General features: G+C 36.9%; 1 protein-coding gene across 6 annotated transcripts in view; it reads left to right on the plus strand.

Annotated features, from left to right (window-relative positions):
- Positions 1 to 21,362, plus strand: part of LOC126101076 (PDZ and LIM domain protein Zasp) — a 276,320-nt gene that overhangs the window by 219,997 nt on the left and 34,961 nt on the right. For 2 of the 6 annotated variants that reach the window (XM_049911753.1, XM_049911751.1), the window contains exons 9-12: positions 983 to 1,120; positions 2,127 to 2,174; positions 9,204 to 9,276; positions 11,454 to 14,445. In XM_049911753.1, coding sequence (XP_049767710.1) covers positions 983 to 1,120; positions 2,127 to 2,174; positions 9,204 to 9,276; positions 11,454 to 14,445 — 3,251 coding nt within the window. Of the gene's footprint in view, positions 1 to 982; positions 1,121 to 2,126; positions 2,175 to 9,203; positions 9,277 to 9,494; positions 9,531 to 11,453; positions 14,446 to 21,362 lie in introns of all 6 variants that reach the window. The other 4 variants (XM_049911756.1, XM_049911752.1, XM_049911754.1 and 1 more) reach the window with 4 other exon arrangements.

Here is a 21,362-nt window from a genome sequence, read left to right on the forward strand (position 1 = left end):
ACATAGCACATTTTTTAAAATTTTTTATATTTTATTAATTCTGTGCAGCACAAACTTATGATGCTGAGTATTATTACATTGCAAAGAGGATAGAGATTTATGTGTATAATATTTAGTATTTAATGTTATCTTTTTGCAGCTATTCAACACCCACATATGCTAAGAAGCTGCTGTAGTAGTAAGTGAATAGCTTAAATATTAGACAGAGAGAATGAAGAAATGTGTACTTTCATTTTATAGTATGATGCAGTGTACCTCATCTGGGCTCAGTAAAAAAAAACATTTTGCTAGTAGATATTTCATATAAAAAGCTGAAAAAATTGTCTGCCCCTTATTGAGCCAGCTTTGAGGAAACATGGTATAGTTTTTGCTAGGAATCATGTAAAACTTTGGTGGCCATTGTGGAGATGTATTTATTTCTATATGGTCACTCATTTCACTGAATCAGGTACCCATAACAGTCCATGTGATTGATCTGAAATAGGAGAGAGCTGTGTATTAATTTGCTATTTCTTTACTTCCTTAATAGCATAGTAAACTTTCTTGTTATTTTACATGCAACAGCTTACTACACAGTAACCAGTTCATTGCTTAAAGGAGTCTAAAACGACTTGTTCTTTGCTACAACTAAGATACGACAAATAGATGTTTAACATGTCTTTGACCTCTAATAGTTCACCCAAATTTGGTTTTTGCAGGAATTGTAGTTGTAATCCAGGGTATAGTGTGTGTGTATGTGTTTTATAATTAATTCCTTCAAACATAATTTGTGTTGCTGTTTGGATTATTTACTTATCTTTTGTTCTTTTTTTGTAGTGCTGTGTGTTTGTAACTGTTTGAAACTGTACTAACTCATAGAATTCATACTTTCGTACATTTGCATTGTTAATTTTTTTTTAAATAATAGTAGTTGACTCCATGCTTCTTTCATTTAAGCTTTGATTGAGTAGTGTTTTATGCTGTGATGCTAAAATTTTTGCAGCAAGTGGATCAGCATAGTGTAGCTGATGATAAAAAAGTTTTGGAGAATAACCTGAAGAATGTGACAGAGGCATTTCCAGCTCTCAGTATCGATGCCACTGATGACAAAGGAATCCAACGCCCTACAGATAGTATGAAGGTATCCCAGTTTCTAGGGATCACTGAATCTTATTCCATGCTTCCTCTGCAAGCTGGTGTTGGGAATGGCAGCTCTTCTTGCTCTTTCACATTAATTCAGGAAAATTGTTTATTGGCACCAGTGGTTTTTACTAGTTATGATGCTCTGAAGAGATCATGGATAATTGTTGTTATTTATTTTCCATACATAAACCAACACTTCGGATTTTTTGCTAGGCATCCCAGTTATATTATAAATAATTGTGACTTTTCTTTCATATCATTAATCCAGTTTCGTTTTAAGAGTAGGCAACTTTAAATGAGAATAAGGCTCTCTCTCTCTCTCTCTCTCTCTCTCTCTCTCTCTCTCTCTCTGTTCCCCCCTCCTCCTCCTTACATCCATATGTCTCCAAGTTCAGAATAATAAATGACTGTATTCACTTGGAGACACGTACATATACTGAGAATGCAGTGATAAAATTGCCCAGAAAATTAGCTGCAATTTTTGATTACTCTTATCTGATTTATGTGCTCCTCTTAATGTAACATAGGAGAAGAATGATAAAGATTGTTGACTTTCTGTCACAGCTATGAGAATATGAAAGAGATTATGTAGAAAACCAGTTTGCACAACCAGTGGACACATCAAACACTGAGGGGTTCCTTTACTTTTTTGTACTGTAATTCTTTCTCAGCCGTGTGGCAGTTTGGGTGCACATCCTGTACTAATAAAGAAGTCTGAGTGCCTCTAACAGCCCTGGCTTATCTTTAGAGAGAGAAGTAATTTCTCCTATTACTAAAACAGTAATGAATATTTTAGGGTCATCACTTTCTATATTTCACCAAACGAGAATTAGACCGCAAATTGAGTTACTGTTTGATGAGCTATTGGTCACTGGTGCCTTTACATTTTCCTGTGATTAAAGGCTTAATGGTACTGGTTGTAACTTTAAATGCTACTTCTTCTGTATATAATTCTACAGTCAATTGCAGATTACACTGCAACACCAGGATCTTATTATTTGCAGGCTCCAAGACATGGTACTTCGCACGTCACTCCTCCGTCTCCTGTGCAGGTACACTACCCCTCATTATATTAAAATTTTGAAATCTCAGTTTTACTACACACTGTCCTTAGGTCCTGTAATTCCCCAGCACACATAATTCCCCAACACACATAAGATTTATAACATAAAGAAGTATGCAATTGTTAATTTTGTACAGAATAAGAATTTTAGTTTTGTATTGATTCTTGTTGACTGTTTAGATGTTATGACTTTTACAGTAATCAAAATTTCATGATGGAAACAATAAACAACAATAAGGAAAGGCAATAATTCCTCCATAACTGAGTGATGCATGGCACATAAACACATGAAAAACTCAAAGACCAGTTAGATGTAGATGTAGACATAATTAAAATTTTTTGAAACATTGTTCCTGGGAACAATGTTCTAATAATATGATAATTTATTTAGTAAGCACAGTCATGGTTGCATATAGCTTATTACATTTTATTTGTGAATGATTGTTTATGATCTGTTACAAAGATCATCATCAGATCTACATTCCTGGGCGATAATAGAAATCACTTGCATGGAGCAGGCCTGTCCATGCTGGCATTTGGGCAGTGTTCTCAGCACCAGCACTGATGGGCCTGCCCAATGCCAGGGATTCCTACCATTATCAAGGAATGTAGATCTGTTTATGATCTCTGTAGTGGATCAAAACCGGTCATCCACAAATAAAAAATAACAAGCTATACGAGCTCATGCTGTGTTTACTAAGTAAATTGTAGATGCAGTTATTTGCATGTTCTGTATATCATATTTGTGACAACACACTATGATGTGTAATGTGTTGGTAGGTTTCCAAATAAGATACCTGATGTGTGTGAAAACATGGCTGCGTAATGACCTTTTCCATCACTGAATTCTTAAATCTGTAAGAAATCCTACATACAGATATTAGGTACTGGCTTTTGAGCCATTACTTTGAAAGTATGGTATCACGCTAGAGAAATATCTGTAACTGAAAAGCTTGTAAGGTTTGAGCTGATATGTGTGTCCATGCACCACATAATAATCAACTTTATGAGTGAGTGGTTGCCTTTTCTAATCTTTGTTTATTGTAACTGTAATCATTAATATAACAAACAAATGGACCAGGGAACAAACTGGAGTGGAAGACATAATTATAACTGCAATGAAAAAATAATAGAAGTGGGTGTGATGTGTTTTGAGGCACATGGGTAGCAGATAGACCAGGGACATTCTTTGCTGGATTTGAAGAGATGTGAGACAGACAGTGGCTTAGTGAAAGGGGTGCAATGGCATTACAAACAATGCGGGAACAACGTGGATGCATGTAGCTGAAGACCATAATGAATAGAAAAATCTAGCGAAGGCTTTTATCTAGCAGTGGGTGTAAAATGGCTATTAGTGTGGATGAGCCTTAGTATAATGTGTGGTATAAAAGCAGTCATGTCCAGTTGTTTCCAGCATTATTGTATTTTATATTCCATGTATTTCTGTATACTGGGTCAAAAACTCATTATATTATGGTTCAGTGGTGAGCTTTTTGACTTGGACTGTGTAACTATATGGTATATAGCCAAATAATACAACTTTATTGAAGCAGGACATGATTATTTATATTAATGCAACAATGGAAGTTTAATCTTCCTTTCTTTCAAAGTAGTAATGATGAAAAGTGAATAAACAGACATCTTCAAAGTTCATGAAACTAAGGCAGTAATTAATGCAGTTTATTATAGTATAGTATTGGTAAAAAGTGCTACAGGAAATTTCATTAGTGTTTTGCATATTGTACATTGAAAAACACTGTACAATAGGCACATACGCTAGAATCAGAAAACCTACTACAAGTGGATAACAGTAAGTTTTGTAAAAAGCATTTATGCTGCTGTTTCTTTCTTTCTCTCTCTCTCTCTCTCTCTCTCTCTCTCTCTCTCTCTCTCTCTCTCTCTCTCTCTCTCTTTCTCACTCTGTCTTTCTGCTTTGCTTTATAGTTTCATATCATAATTTCTTCAACTTACTTTCATAATTACTTTTGATATTAAGGTGATTAGCTTATGGAGTGTACTGGAAATGGCTAAAATAAAATCATGACCAAAGTACATTAAAAATATGAAACTGCAATTGCACTGATTGTGAGATATAAATAAATACCTGGATTTAAGTTTGTAGCCTCTGCAACACAGAGGGAAAGAGGATATTTAGAAAAGGTCCCATTGAACTGAGAAGCTAGAAGGAAAACCAACATCATTCAGTTTCTATCAAGAGATGAGGAATGAAAACGTAATAAGAGCCTGCATTGTGGTAGACTGTGACATCCAGAAACTACAGCTCATTATCTGCTTAAACAAACCAAAAATAAAAAAAAATGTAACCAGGAAATTATAATGATAGATTAGAACCATGTATTTGTTACTGAGTTCTCACACCTATTAAGCTTGTAGATAGATACACAATGCAGATCGTATATTTAATACTTAACCTCCACCTATTACTTCCAGGAATTCATTGCTCTAAAAAACACCTTCAATGAGATATAGAAGGAGTATGTTTCACCAGTAAATGATTCGAGCTCTATTCCTGGGAATTAAGTACTGAGTGTACTGTGTTGTTGCTGTACCATAGGTACTATGCAGTGAAATCCTGTTTTTCATTTCTTTACAAACACTTAATAGTCATGCATTTTGACGTGCTTTTTACTCACTATTTAGTCAATATCATCCCAATCTAGAATGATGAACAGTTGGCAGGTAAAATAGAAACTAAGTCATTTTCAGGTGCACATTTTTGTTAATGGAGGTGATGGTGACAGATGATGTTTTGTGGAAGAGGTACTTGAATAGCTAGACACATTGAAGGTGGAGAGATATTATTGTGTCATGATAATTTCCAGCAAGGACCATACAGAAAGTAGATTTCCATATGCAGTATTACTTAGCCCCAGGAGAACAATATTATTTTGTGAATTATGTCTAAGTAAGAAACAAACTGCAGATAACTGAATACAGATTTATTTACTTTGATTGACCTCACAGTGGTCTTTTAAAATATGTTGATGAAATGATATAACAGCTATAGGATTTGATGACATTATGATTAATGCTTAATAACTTTCTGAGAGCCATTATGGAGAGGGTTAGTTCCATAATAAGAGATTAGTTTCAAGGAGATACATCACAGATAGAAGCTTATAGCTTATGTTTAGCCAGGAGAAAGGTACATTATCATGATTTTAGCTGAGACTGCAGTTTATACATGGACAGTATTGCACTATGAGAGTGATCTTTGCTTTTCCAGCGTTCTCTCATAAGCTAAGCAGAAGTTCATCTTTTGATGAGATTAACGTTTTTGTATACCACAGTTCCTTTTTATGCTGATCAACTCATCCGAGCAGAAAGATTATTCTTATTTTTTCTGTGCAAAACTTTCTGGTCACTGACTTGCATTCTCTCTTTTTTAATCAGCATTTCATGTCTAACCTTATTTGCTTTTAATGTTGTTTTTTTTGTAACAAAAGCTATAGGAAATTAAACTTCTTTGTTAGAAATAGACAGTGTGTTGCTCATCTTAATGATATATCATGAAACCTGTTGTAATTTACAGGTGTGAATCAACTAGTTGAATATAAAATTTCAAAATTTACTTTTGTTTAGGTAAATATTTGCAAATTTTCTGTACACTAAACATGAAAAGCTTTATAGATATAGTATTGCTATGACACTGAGTGGGGTTCATGTTATATACAAGATGTTTAAAAAAATGTCATATATTTTGAGAGGTTGTAGTATGGACTGAAACAAGGAAAAATGTCCAGTAAAGGTTGTCTTCAAAGTGCATACTAGCATACTAGGAGCATTTCTTCATCTTCAACACTGTGAAACAAACATCTTCTGCTGCAAGCTTTTTGATTTCCATGTTTTTAGAAGTAGTATGGTCTACAGCAAGAAAGAAATGTATAGAGAGGGATACTTTAAAAGTTTATTTGTGCTAATACATTTGTCCAGCATCATGAAGATCACCATCCCTCCCACACTCACAGACAGCTTGCTTTCTAATGAACTTGTACAGCCACTAAGGGTATTGAACAATATTGTATGAGACTCATCCAGAAATTAAGTTACCTATGGTTATTTTTACAGAGCTACGATGTAATAGTCATATTATAGCAGGACAAGGCCCAATTGTTATTGATAGTGATGCACCAATGGCTGACAGTGGTAGCTCTTATTCTTTCTCCCACCAACTGCAAGGTTCGGTCTGTGATAAAGTTTCTTAATGCATGAAACATTGTGCAGATCAAAATTCATCGACAGCTGAGTCAAGTGTAAAGTTCAAATGTCATGAGCAAACAAATGGCGATCACTGGTATAGGCAGTTTTCTGAAGATTGTCAAGGTGTTCATATTGAACAGGGCCATGGCTGTCTGTCCCTCATCAGTAATGGCCTTGTGGAGCTGCGGTAACAGCACTTTATGGAGAATCATGGCTTCTGATTTTGCTCCAAGCAGTTTCTGTCCTTTCTTGCACCTCAACAAATTTCTGTCATCCAGTCAGCATTGTTGCAGTGATCAAGAGCTGAAAATACCTGTCATACATTGATTCCATTCCCAGGCAGCAGACTTCTATGACACAAGAATAAAAAAGCTGAGCCTGTGGTGTGAAAAGTGTCCCATTTCTGGAGCTGATTACCGTATTTACTCGAATCTAAGCCGCACTTGAATCTAAGCTGCACCCGAAAAATGAGACTCGAAATCGAGAAAAAAAAATTTTCCCGAATCTAAGCCGCACCTGAAATTTTAGACTCGAAATTCAAGGGGAGAGAAAAGTTTTAGGCCACACCCCCAAATCGAAACAAAGTTGGTCCATTGTAATATGAGGCACAATTTAGGTCGAATGAATGGCGATACAGCTACAGTCATTTGGTTCGAGTCGTAAGCTTAGAAGTTAAGCTTTACCAGGTAGCCATTGCTATGCGTCAGGCGCTCCGTCCGTATTTATACGGGTACCCTTCCTTTTTCACGTGCTTCGTCTAGTTTGAATTCATTGCTTATTTTTCTTTGATCTGATAAGTGCCGTTCTCTTTGTTATAGGTGTTTACGTCACTCTAAACTGAAAATGCATTACTGTACTGTGTCATGCATTGTTTGTCGCATTCTGATAATGAGTGTTTACGGCCTGTCGCGCTCGCGGCATGGCTTGCTTTTGTGCGCGCTACCGCCTCTCATTGGCGAAACAATGGGAAGAAACTGCTATTTGTTGTTACTTACACTGCTGCTTTCTTTGATAATGATCTACAAGAACCAAATAATAGACTGCGTATGATAGAAAATGTTCTGAACGAGAGTTTAGCGAAAATTTTTCTCCGTTGAAAATCTTTGCAGACGCCTCTTTAGTACATTACACTCTGCACAGAAATTAGAGTCATCGTAGATTTAAAAATCTAGTCAATTGCCGTGCTTCATTTCTGACTGTATCACTATTAGGCATACGAATAATATGAATATAAACATGACATGATATTTATATTCTTCCGAGTTCGCTGTTGTCTCACTCTAGTTTTGTAGTTTATTAGGCAGACAGGATTTAAATGAGGTAGCAGCAAATGCAACAAATGAAACAAATGCATGGCAAAATGTTTATATTCGAATTATTCTTGTGGTGAAGGGAATACTGCATGTGATTCACAATTCATAAAAGTTCCTGTTAGCAACCATCTCTTCTCATAGGTAGGAAAAAATTCAGAATGTAGAGTTGGCCAAATTGACAAACATCCCAAACAGTCTTGCCAGTCAGATTTTCGTAGTACATTGAAATGCTGCTACATTCGAAGATGAACAATACGGAATTTGTATTTACTTCATTGTATAATGTATGAAAATGTAGTGGTTGAAACTCGGGGCGGAGAAAAAAAGCTCGTCTTTCACCTATTTTTAATTTATTTACTGACTCAGAGGTTTTGGCGCCAGAATTTATCTTTGTGCCTGCAAAGCATGCCTGTGTAGCGCTACATATATTTGACGGTGGAAGTTAGTTGTGGCGGCAACTACCAAATTTTTCAGAACTTCCGCTTACTTTGCACTCGATTCTAAGCCGCAGGCGGTTTTTTGGATTACAAAACCCGGAAAAAAAGTGCGGCTTAGATTCGAGTAAATACGGTACACCAAAAATGTCTCTGTCCCATTTAAGCTGCTAAATTTGGTGAAAATACATTTAAAATATGTTCCATTTTACTTAAAAAAGGGATCAGTAATCATTATGTGGCAGAAAGTGTGGCCATAATTGTAGAATTTAAGCGAATGCATTGAACCTTACCCAGTGCTCCTTGATCACTACCATACCCTTGCTAAATAAGTTTGCTTGTATTATGAAACATGATGTATGTTTCCAGGCAGAAGTGTTTGTGATCAGGTCCTAATCTGTGAAAAAAGTTTTTTATGCATAATACAGTAACAATATTTGGCAAACATAACATATGTCAGAGCTTTTGAAAATATGCTGCAGTTGAAATTTCAAGTACATATTCAAAGTAATTAATCCACAAAAGAGGAGGGAATACAGTTGTATGACAGTCTTATGTTGAAACTTACATTTTACAGTGTCCTTATATGACATCCAGGAATTAAAAAAGTGAATGACATTGGGGAAAAGGCTAGTTTAATACATATATGCATCATTACTTTCCTAAATTCACAGATAGGTTATTACAAATGATTCTTATATTACTCACATTTCAGTATGTACTAAGTATGAATTTTAAGGTGGGATAATTTCTTTGTATAGAACTGCTATGAAAATATTATTAAGTTTCAGACCTGTTATACTATAATATGAGTTTCAAGAAACAAAAGAGGCTTTAAGTGCATGCAGTGTAACTTGGCATTTCATGTGAGGGATGCTGGGAGTGGAGAAATAGGCAGAATCCTCCCAGCATCACATGCAAAAAATGTCAAGTTACATTATACACACAGTAGCCTTCTATTTCTTTTAGTCTTGATCACATTATCTAACTAAGGGGATGCATGGTCTAAATGACTTCTTTAATAATGTTTAACATTCTGTTTTAATATAGGCCCCAAGCTCTCTGGCAGGTCCAAAGCCGTTTGGCAGTGTTTCTTCATCAACCACTGCTCGACCTGCACCTGGTAAGTCCAAACTGCAGCCATTACCTTTGCCAGTTCATTTTATCCATTGTTTGACCCATCCACTGCACTGTTCAAACCATATTCCATGCATCCCATATTCAGAGCTCTCAACCAACACCTATTTAATTTAAATGAGATCATGTCAATATTTTTGATTATCTTATACAAGGCTAAAATTATTTCAGAAGATACATAACAAATATATTTTTAACTACCAGGTTACTCAACACTGAGGCCCATTAGCAACATTAAAGGTAATAGAAAACCATTGCTTGGTTGATGTGTAATTTCACAAAAAATTGAATTTTTGAGTTCCTGGATTAATAAAAATTAATATGCTTAAATATCTACATTCTTGAGCATGTAGTTTCTTTTTTATTCATTTCAGATAATCTTTAACTTCTGAGAGCTGCTTAAACCCCTGTAGATTTTTAAAATATTCTTATATCATTGTCATTTAGTTTTGCTAAAGTTTAATTTACAATGTCATTCCCAAAACTGAGAAAATATCCTCTTGTGCAGAAAAAGGTCAAACCATTGAATTTGATGAAATTCAGAACATTTTGATCTTAAGTACCTGCGTAACTTTTAAAAATGAAAAAACTGTAATTATTCCCTCATTTCTTGGGATTGCGTCCATGATATTATCAACAGTTACTCCTGTTCCAATATTTTGGCTGACAACCTTTCAGCCATTCTTAAGGTGAATCACTTGCAAGATTTTTAAAGCTCTTTACACTGTGGAGGAAATGAGCATATGTCTGCCGTGTAAAGCACTTTAAAAACTTGCAAGTGACACATTTGGAGAATGGCTAAAAGGTTGTCAGCCAAAATATCAGTACAAGAGTTAATAATATCATGGATGCACTCCTGAAAAATGATGCACTACATGATCTGTTGGGAGAACTTCTAAAAACACTGTTATTATTGTTAAACAAATGAAAACCATGACACAGACGTATAATAAACTCTAGTTTTAAAGGAGATGAAGCTCATATAAATACCTCAAGGCAGGAAGTGCTTTTTTGCAGCCCTGAAGTATTTTGCCTATTGAAAGTCTGTATCTGTATTCTACTTATGTAATATAAGATGGAAAAATTATAACTATAAGTTGCAGTAATAACTGGAAAAGTTTACTTGTTGTGGACTATGGAAAACATTTAAATTTTCATATCTATTAAATAAAGTGGGATAATGCTGTTGTCCAGAATTGACAAATGTAACTCAGGGGATGTTCACAAATTACTATAGAACCACAGACGTACAACTTGTTCATGTCGCTCTGTGAAGCATAATTTATTTTCCACATAAAATAATCTGATAAAATCAAACTACAGTTGCTCTGTTGACAGAGGTCTTCTTCTTTTGCAGCTTATAAGCCTTTCAATCCTACACCTAGACCATTTCCTGTATCTCAAAGCTAAATAATTGACTCAGGTCAATACTTTTCCATCTTTCCCTAAAGCAGCTCTCAAAAGTTAATAGCTTATATTCAGTATTAATACCTGCTTCATTAATTATGCTAATCATTTGGAAGCAGCTGATAGCAGTTGGCATTATCTGGCAATTGCATAATGATTATGATGTATTAATTCCAGGACAATATTTTTTTTTACATGCAGCATTGCTTTGCAATTTTTTTCTGTTTTCTCTTTTCATGGGAAAACTGTAATAATTACAAGAACTTAATTTACTATTGTGGCTTCCATTAATTATTGATGATAAAGAATATAACGCATTGCTCTTACAAGATAAGTATGAACAAATATTTTTTCATTACACATAATTTTTTTAAACTGTTTAGTCAGACAGTGTTTTTTGACTGATACAAATAGGTATTCTTCTTGGAAATTCATGATTTGCAAATAATTATCTGAACCTGCTTAAATAACCATTTCTTTCACCTAATAAGTCTGATTTACTTTATTTTTATAGTGCTTGTCCTGAGTTTATATGTAACATATCTTTTTTGTGCTGCAAATCCTTTTTTTCTGATTCATTATTTTATTTTTTTTTCTTTCCCTTCTTAACTGTTACTAATCATCACAACAAATCTCTTCTGATAACACTCTGTGACAATTTTTATCTCACCTTTGTGTGGTATTGGTTTGTAACTTTGTGTTTTTATGCATGCTGTGTGTGTCACTAACCATTTTTACGACATGCAAATGCCATAGACAATAGTAAATTTTCTTGGCCCCCTAAACAAGGGGATCAGTATACCTCATCAGTCCCTACGGCTACTCCATTGTACATACCTCCTCCACATTTGCAAAACACTCCTAGACCTGATAAACCAGATAGCAAGAGCACATTACCACAATTGTCCCAGAACAACATACCAGAAACAATTTCACAAGCTCCTGCTGTGAATGTCACCTATCCTGAGGGTACTTCAGCTGTTGCAAGTGAACAGCATTCTGGAGCTTTCCCACAACCTTACAGTGAGTTTTTGCAAACACAGTGGAATGCAGTTTCCTCTGAAGATGCCCTTAAGCAGGAAACTCAGTCACCTTCTTACGAACAATACCAAACAACTTCACAAGCTCCTGCCATGAATGTCACCTGTCCTGAGGACATATCAGCTGTTGAAAGTGAGCAACAGCCTGAAACAACCACAGCTTTCCCTCAATCTTATAGTGACTTTTTGCAAACTCAATGGAATGCAGTTTCTGCAGATTCCATTGAGCAGGAAACCCAGTTGCCTGTGTACGAACAACATGAGTCACAAGTTGAATGTGACACTGTATCAGAGCAGAAAGATGAAAAATATAGTGCTCCACAAGAGAAGATGGAAAGTGCCCTGCAAGATAAGGTGGAGAGTGCTCCATCAGATAAATTGGAGTGTGCTCCACAAAATAAAGAATCAACATTTGAATATAGTTCTGATTCCAGTCAGAATATTTCACAGGAAGTGAGTCAAGAACAGCAAAGGATAGAGCATTCTGACAGCACAAAACATACCCAACAAAAAGAAAGTATTTCCGAGGTTAATAACATAGGCAGCACAGAGTCTCCACAACTGGTATTAGAGGCAACTGAGCAACGATCAGAAGAGTCTTCAGCTGCACTTACAAAGACCATTAGGACAGTAAAGGTTTCAGAGGAATTTTCACATGAAAGAAAGGAAATAGAAATCTTAAAGGCAACCAGTGGTGGGATAGTCACTGAAACTGTGAAGACTGGTGCCACCGAGACAAACATAAAGCATGAGTCTCAGCAGAAAAGCACAGAAGTATCACAACAAGGGGTCCAGAATTTGTCTGGGATTATTCCTCCCAGAGAAACAACTCAGAGTACACTAAAATCTAAACAGATATCTGAATATACCGAAGCAGATAACTATACTATAAAATGTGAAATGCAGAACAGTGGTGAAGGGCACCAAGATCATGTTCAGGGTAAAGAACAAACTTTAAATAATATTACAAATCAAGTAGACAGTCACGAAAGAATCAGTTGCCAAGAATTGCAAGAAATGAAAGATTATTTTGCTTCTGATGCTGGCCAAATGTCAAAATGGGCTACTACAGCTAGTGCTTCAACTTTTCAAGAACAGTTAGCAGAACGTCCGAGGTCACCCCCACCACCCCCACGTAGTTCACCCATAGATCCGCAATTGCAGTCACTACCACATTCAAAAAAGAGAATTTCTATGCTTGAGGCACTCACAATAGCCCCAGAAAAACCATATTCACAATTGTCAGTTGAGACAACGGGAAACATATCAAGCAGTGCATTACCAGGACTAGCTAACGTGCTTCTGAATGTCGAACAGAGCAATAGCGAGATGGTGAAACCTCAGCACCCTAAGGCTCAGGTGAAGAGGCAACAGCAAGAAACCCAGAAAAAAATTGAATATACTGCTCCAACTCAACAGCAACATACACAAACGTCCCAAGAAAAAGAAAAAAGATTTTCAGCCAGAACAGGGCTTTGCCCTGCTTCAGTAGTACCACAGTACCAACAGGATCTAGAACGGTTTCAGATGCAACGAGCCCTCTCCCCTGCTCCACACTACAGGGTCCCTGGATCAAGGAGCCCAAGTCCAGCACCTGTCACTGATCCTGAAGCAGTCAGACATGCTTACAGATTTGGTGCACCACTCGAGCCCAGAGGAATGCACAAGAGTGCTAAGGATTTAGAAACTGTTTCAGCATTAACTGTACAACAGGCACCAGAGCACAAGCAAGTTCCCCAGCAAAATATTCAGCAAGCAGTTCATACAACAGCAGCACAGTCATCACACTTCGAAAGAAATAAGCAAATAAAGCATACATCTTTGACACAGCACCCATCTAAACAAACTTCTCAAGAAAAAGCAAAAAAACAACCAGTGAGAGCATCATCAGGGCTTCGTGGGGCTTCAACATTACCATATTACCAGCGAGATTTAGAACGGTATCAAGTGCAACGTGCACTTTCCCCTGCGCCTCACTTTAGGGTCCCTGGCTCAAGGAGTCCAAGCCCAGCACCTGTGATTGATCCAGAATCATTCAAACATGCATATAAATTTGGTGGTGAAGTTGAGCCCCGAGGAATGCACAGGAGTCATGCAGAGACTGAAACAATTACAGCAACAACCACACAACAGATGTCAACAGAAAAGCAAATTTCTCAGCACACTACCCATATTAAAACATCACAGTTATTACAAACAGATAAAAAATTACCTCAGTTAGCTCAAAAAAATATTCCCAAATTGCCACAAAACCAGGATAAAAAAACATTTAATGAAAAACAGCTGATCCAAAACCGGAAACAAGTTTCCTTCAGCCCTCACATTAAGGTGGCTACTCCATTCCAGCAGGCTGGATTTCAGACTCAGACAAGTTTGCCTTTCCCTCATATTCCCCTCCCAGGTGATCAGGCCACCATGTGTCCACCCCAGAATGTTCCCGTTCCAAATAGTCCTCTGTCACAAGAACCCCATTTTCAGCCTCCCAGTGCATTAATCACAAATATCCCATCCATCTCCGCTCCACCACTCCAAGATCCAAAGAAGCCAAGCTGTACAGCAGCGCCGCCTGCAGGTGGTGGTGGTGGTGTTGGTGGTGGAAAGGCATCAGGAACTGTGGCTGGCTCCACGACTCCCCGTCGTGGTCGTGGCATCCTCAACCAGCCTGGTGGTCGCATCCCACTTTGCGGCAGCTGTAATTCGCAAATCAGGTATTGCCAAAAATACAAATGTGAACAACCAACTGAATAGCTCCCATTTTTTGAGTGAAAAAATAACCTAATGGCATGGTGTACTTAGTTAACATTGATGACAGTAGCAAACTGTAAGATGTAAGCTGCATGTGACTGAAGTAATGACATGATGAACACGAATTACAGTTTGAAGGGTGATCAAGCAGCTGTCCTATTATGAGCTCATGTTATTGTGTTACTGATAGTCTGTGTTCCTTAAGGTTAACTTAGAATAGTTCATGTTCTTGTGAGTGCTCTATTAATGTGTCAAATAAAGTATTTATACTAAAATGCAACATTTTGATGATCTCAGTACAATTCCTGTGACTTGATGCATCACGCATTAATATGAAACAATCATGTCACATGACTGTCAAATTCCATCATGCAGCCATTATACAACTTCAGTGAACACACATCTCAGCCAACCACTGATGATTGGCAACATGCCTACAAATGCACTTGTGAACTCTGTAGGAGACAAATCTCCACCCTTCTGACAAGAAAATGCTGTTCTGTGGTTTAAGCAATTTGAAAGCCAGTTTGTGTAGCTGCCCTATATGCTGACTAAACCAGGTATATTTACATTGTCAGTGTTCTCATTGAGTTGGACTTTTACTACCATCTGAAGGACATATCTGTCTAACAGCCATCGTCTGCTTCCCTCTCTGACATGAAGTTTTTCTGAAGGTTGACACTGCGAGTGAAACTGGCACCTCCCTTCTTCATGGATGGAATGCTCGTTTCAGAGTGCCTCACCATACCATTATTCAGATCAATCACTGTTTGACTGTGTATGAAGTACATCTAGACTGCAGCTTTTCACCCAGCAGCAAACGGTTTTTTTGAGCATTTATGCCGCCAATTAAAAGTGTCTGTAAGGTGCCACAAATCAGTGTTGGGCAGAAACACTCTCCATTGAACTACTGAGCCTCTGACTACCATCAAGGAAGATCTTGATGCTACAGTAGCAGAACTGTTCAATGGCCAACCAGCCAAGTTACCCTGTGCATTCTTCAGTAATACACTGAGGTGACAAAAGTCAGGGGATGACAATATGCACATATACAGATGGTGGTAGTATCACGTACACAGCATGTAAAAGGGCAGTGCACTGGCTGAGCTGTCATTGGCAGAGCTGTCATTTGTACTCAGGTCATTCATGTGAAAAGGATTCTGATGTGAATTGACAGACTTTGAACATGGTATGGTATTTGCAGCTAGACACTTGGGACATTCCATTTCAGATAACATTAGGACATTCAATATTCCAAGCTTGACAGTGTCAACAGTGTATGCTGAGAATATCAGATTTCAGGCATTACCTCTCACCACAGACAACACAGTGGCTGATGGCCTTCATTTAATGACTGAGAGCGATGGTGTTTGGTACAGTTGTCAATGCTAACAGACAAGTAAAAATGCATGAAATAACCACAGAAATCATTGTGGGATGCAGCAGATGACTGACGCGAGTGCCTTTGCTAAAAGCACAACACTGCTGCAGCATAATGGTGTGGACTGTGTTTATATGGAATGGCCTGGGTTGTCTGGTCCAACTGAACTGATCATTAATTGGAAGTGATCATTGATTGGAAGTGGATTTGTTCAGCTGCTTGGAGATTATCTGCAGCCATTCATGGACTTCATGTTCCCAAATGATGGAATTTTTATGGATGACACAACTGTGTGGTTTGAAGAACATATCTTGACAATTCGAGCAAATGATTCAGCCACCTGGATCACCTGACATGAATCCCATTCAACATCTGTGGGACATAATCAAGAGGTCCGTTTGTGCACAAAATCCTACACCAGCAGCACTTTTGCAATTATGGATGGTTGCAGAGGTAGCAACTTGACTTGACTCAACAAGCTGTTGAGAGGCAGAAAAAAATGTACAGAAAGGAATACTTTAAAAGTGTATTTGTGCAAATACATTTGTCCAGCCTCATGAAGGGGATCACCATCCCCCCCACCCATCACACACACACACACACACACACACACACACACACACACACACACACCCTTGGCTTTCTAATGAAGTCAAGTTGCTGCACTGTATCGGGCAAAAGGAGGTTATAGACAATATTAGGTAGTATCCTATGACTTCTGTCACCTCAGTGTATGGCAAATAACGTTATTTAGGCATCAGAATTTTTTCAATAATTACCTTCATACATTCATCAAGTTTGGCCAGTTACACTGAGAGCATCATACTCATCATCATTTCCCCTCTGCTTTCGACATGTGACCAGGTCTTCATCAGACATGATGCTATGCAAAAGCCCCTGCTGCCTCTGTGTGGTGCACGATAAACAGTTCTTAGTTGAAAAGACAAAATATTTAAGATCGATGCCAATCGAATTCCAACTATGATTTCCATTGATTGCATTAAACTGGCTTTCGGCATCACCGATTCTGGTACCTGTGAAACAGATAAGGTGCAGTGAATGCTAGAGATGATGACTGGTCATTCTATGACAGACTTGGCCACCATTTCAACCCCCCCACAGTTGTCACTCAGTCTGTTTGTCATATCCATTTTAATAGAAACTATCATTAGAACTTGAGGGGGGGATGATGAATGAGGAAACCACTGTCTTATAGTGAGCTGCAAGTCATTATATACCTTTGGATCCTGTTTATTCTTAGCTGTTATTAAGCTGTTTATTGTCCGAGTTTCTCAGTTACCTCAGCTTTGTTCAGGTTTTTGTGAGTATTCTGTTAGTGTTGTGGCAGATGAGTACTTATACCAAAATAGACCATGTTCGTGATGAATGTAAAGTTAAGAAAAATGTGAAGTTCTGCATTCTGTCCCTAGATAGGCCAATCAGGCCCAACCAACTACCATGTCATCTTCTGCCAGTGGCATCATTAGATGCAGCACGGAGGAGCATGTGGCCAGCACACTGCTCTCCTGGTCATTGTCGAGTTTCTTGTCCTCGGAACCTCTACTAACCAGTTGAGTAGCACCTCAGCTGGTCTCGGGAGGCTGAATGCACCCCTGGCAGTATGGGGAAATGAACCAGAGTCACCCACGTAGTAGCCAGGTGCAATGACCACTCAGCTACTGACATAAAAAAGTGTCCTGAAACACATGAAAACATTTTGATAAAAAACAAGACACAGTTGTTTACATCTCTCATTGTGATTTGTTTATTGTATGACACTGCCTGCAGTTCTACACACAGTTCTGTTTGCAGTACGCACTGTCCCAGTACATAGGATCAAAACAATCAGGTCTGCATTTTGGATAGTTTTAACTCAGATCATTGGGTTATTTCTGTTTTATGTTGGCATTTTATATCCCCTGAACATAAATAATTTTATGTAATTGCTTGCTTCCTGCTTTTGCATGCTTCCAAATTGTTTCTGCTTTCTATACCTCCTGGGCTTGTTATATATGTTTGCTGCTTTTGCTTTTATCATGGAGTATCCTTCATTTTACTAATTTCTTTAACTAACACATTTCCCCTGTTTTCCATCTGCTAGTGTGTTAGTAGATCCTTAACCATTGAAACCATTACCAAATTCAGGATTATAAGACTTAGTGGTTTGTTTTCTTTATTCATTGAATTATTTTCAATTTTTGGACTATTCATTTCCTTGTACTGTTGTGTTACTAATAAATATTAACAACTAATAAAATGTGACTAGTTATAACTGAAATTTGTGTGTTGTTTCCTAACATATGTATTAATACATAATTTTTCTGGCAGAAGCAATAATGCAGTTGCCCAAGGATACAGTTGAGAAAGAAGAATATATATGTGAATCATGCGGTAAACTGATAAAAAGGTAAATTTGCCTTGGATCATCAATGGGGCTGGTGGCAGTTTTAGTTGAAATTCTTATAATTTGGCACATATATCCTAAGACAGTTAGAATGAATTATTCTTGTATTGTGTTACACAATTAGTAAGCAGTATACATAAGGAAAGCAGTATTGTGATTTTGTGTATTTCGAGCGTGTGACAAAGTACAGTGAAGACTATTATGGCACAGTTTTAGTTTGAAACGTGTAATAATTTTGGAAATAATTTGTCTATCCTTTTAACAGTTTTAAGTGATGCTTTCTCATTCTGCAGCTGACATACCTGCATCCAGAAAATCTCGATATAGAACCTTAGAAATTTCATTAACACACTTCACAGTTTCAAAATGACTTCCAAGAGGTCTAAAGTAGGCGTTAGATAATTCCATAGAGTACTGTAGGCTGAAATGTTTCAGTCATTATCCTTTAGAAAGCTGGTTAGTTGACAACACATCTGAGATGTTAAATTGATCTGAATGTACACATTAGAAAACTGTTGTAAGAAGTGACTTTATCCTATTAGGTTTCTATCTGATTTGATTATTTCATTTTTGTACACAATATTTTTATGATCAATCTACTCATCTTCTTTAGGTACCTCATGCAGACAGACATCTGATATGTGCTTGCTACCTGGACCTTAGTTAGGCTGTTTCATATTGGTGATACCGAATTCAGCCCTCAGAACACACTACACTCTTTGATAAGCATTTTTCTGTCTTTCTCTCAACACAAGCTGTTTCTGTGTGAATGGGTGTTGTTGTTGTCCCCCGCTCATCATCCTCAGAGTTTTCTACCACTCGTTGAAATAATGAGCTTACCAAAACACTCTGAGTCACTGAAAAAGTTCCTTTTTTTATCTATGAATGACTCTCTACTCCTGATAATCTGCTGTGCTGTATCTGTGAAGATTGTGTCATTCCAGTCACAAATTCAGCTATATTACTGATCTAAATGTATTTCTGTGTTAGAATTTTCTTCATACTTGAAAACTCAAAATCCTGTTAGTTTTTTGTTGCTACTACTCTTACAATTTGAAGTGTTCAGAAAGCTCATTTGACATAATTTTATTTACGGTAATTTAAGTCTTTGTTATTTACAGTTTCCTGTAGTTTAAATACAACGTAATCAATATAATTATTAAATTTTTTCTTATCTAACATGTAAAGTTTTCTTATCTGAAGATAATTTTTTGAATGATTCACTAATGTAATTCAAAGTGTATTCACAAGACATGAGCATGCACATGTGAAATTGAACAAACAAATCTTGAGAGAATACAGATATAGAAAGTGGTTATCTCTCTATTTTTGGACCAAAACGAAATACTCTTTATACAGTTTGTTCATGGACTGAAAGAAAAAGCACTCACAGATAAAAACTTCTGTCAACAACAATTGCTAGGAAGAAATCTCAACATGCTTTGTTTTAAGTTCAATTTGTCAGTGAATGAACATACAATGTACAGTTTAAGACGTACTGGATATGAATACAGATTATTCAACCCCATGTGTGGGAGATGCTTGTTTGAGAGGACTGTGAAATCTGATTGCTCCAATACATAATTTTTTGAGCCTATAATACCTGTGTAAACAAAGATTATATTTTCAACAAATGAACATAATGGAGTTGTCAGGGTTGTAAGGACATAACAAAGCAAGTTCTGCAAAGACAGGAAGCCTGACAACTAATGCTGTCATCTCAGAGGCAACCATGCTGCTGGTCACATCCTGTACAGTGCCTATAATGTGTTGAGGAGACATTTTCAGTTACTAACAGGTTTCACACAAAAATGGTTCTGTAGAGTTACCTTAATCCTTATAATTAAAATGCAATTGAAAATTTTTAAATATGATTGCATAAATGTAGTTAATTTTATGTTTGTAAAGATTATTATACCACAAAGGAGCTATTAAACCAGACTGAAAATTGTGGAAGTGTGGACTAGGATAGGATGTGAAAAGATTCACAATAAATACATATGTTTCAGTTCTGAAATGAAATGCAGACTCAATGGCCTGTGAGGTGTAGTAGCAGAGAGCTAGTGAGGATTGAGCTTAGGTGTTGATCACTCAGAGAATTACTTAACAGGTGATGGCATGCCTTGATTATGTCAAAGTGCCTTGTGCAGAAAAATTTATAGACTTTATACAAGATCAAATGAGCAAATTGCATGAGGTAAGTTTTTGTTAGCATATCAGTAGCATTGCCATCTTTACTAGGAACAACTAATAATTGATTTTTATGTGGAATCAGTACACTAGAAATGAACAAGAAAGCTGATAATCTGCCAACTGTGCACAACAGAGTGCCTGATTGAATCATGGACATTTAATCATTTTAATAAGAATAACAAGCTCTGTATAATCTGACCGATTTCTGCTGGTAGAATACAGTGGTCAGCTATTGCATTGAGGAATATGAATACTTAACCACTGCTGTTTTGATCTACAATCAGCATTATCAGACGTAACAGCTAGTGAGGTGTCAAAAAGCTGTGCATGTGGGGAATGCTTTACAATGTGGAGTGAAATAAATATCATATTGTGCCATGAGTTTTGAAATGTCATTCCGAATGTATATGCAGGTATAGCTGTGTGAATTGAGAGTGGGTATTATATGCAACCCAGTTGCCTTCCTCAGAAAAGATGGCAATACTGAATTCACCCCAGATTTCAGTGCACTGCTAGTGTGGTACTCCAATCTGACTACTCCTGACAGCATTTCACCTGAAATGACTTATTCTTCATTTCAGATTAATACTATTTCTTTCAAAATAACAAGTTCTTTTATTAAGTTAGTCTACACTGAATACATATCAGACTGAAACTACATTATAATTCTTCAGAGACACCCATGTATAGTATGTTATTTTTAAAAAATCATCAATTTTCTGGTTGAATCACATTTTATTTTGAAATGACCAATTGCAAAGATACGAAATGGTCATCTTCACTAAACAGCAGTGTGTTTCTCGTTGAGACAAAGATCTACAACAGCAATGCTGCATATTGATCTGAAGATGGCTGATATGTTTGAGTCTAGATAAGTTAGGAATAAAGACATTATTGTGTCA

Source organism: Schistocerca cancellata, chromosome 9 (assembly GCF_023864275.1).
Source record: "Schistocerca cancellata isolate TAMUIC-IGC-003103 chromosome 9, iqSchCanc2.1, whole genome shotgun sequence".
Lineage (NCBI taxonomy): Eukaryota > Metazoa > Arthropoda > Insecta > Orthoptera > Acrididae > Schistocerca > Schistocerca cancellata.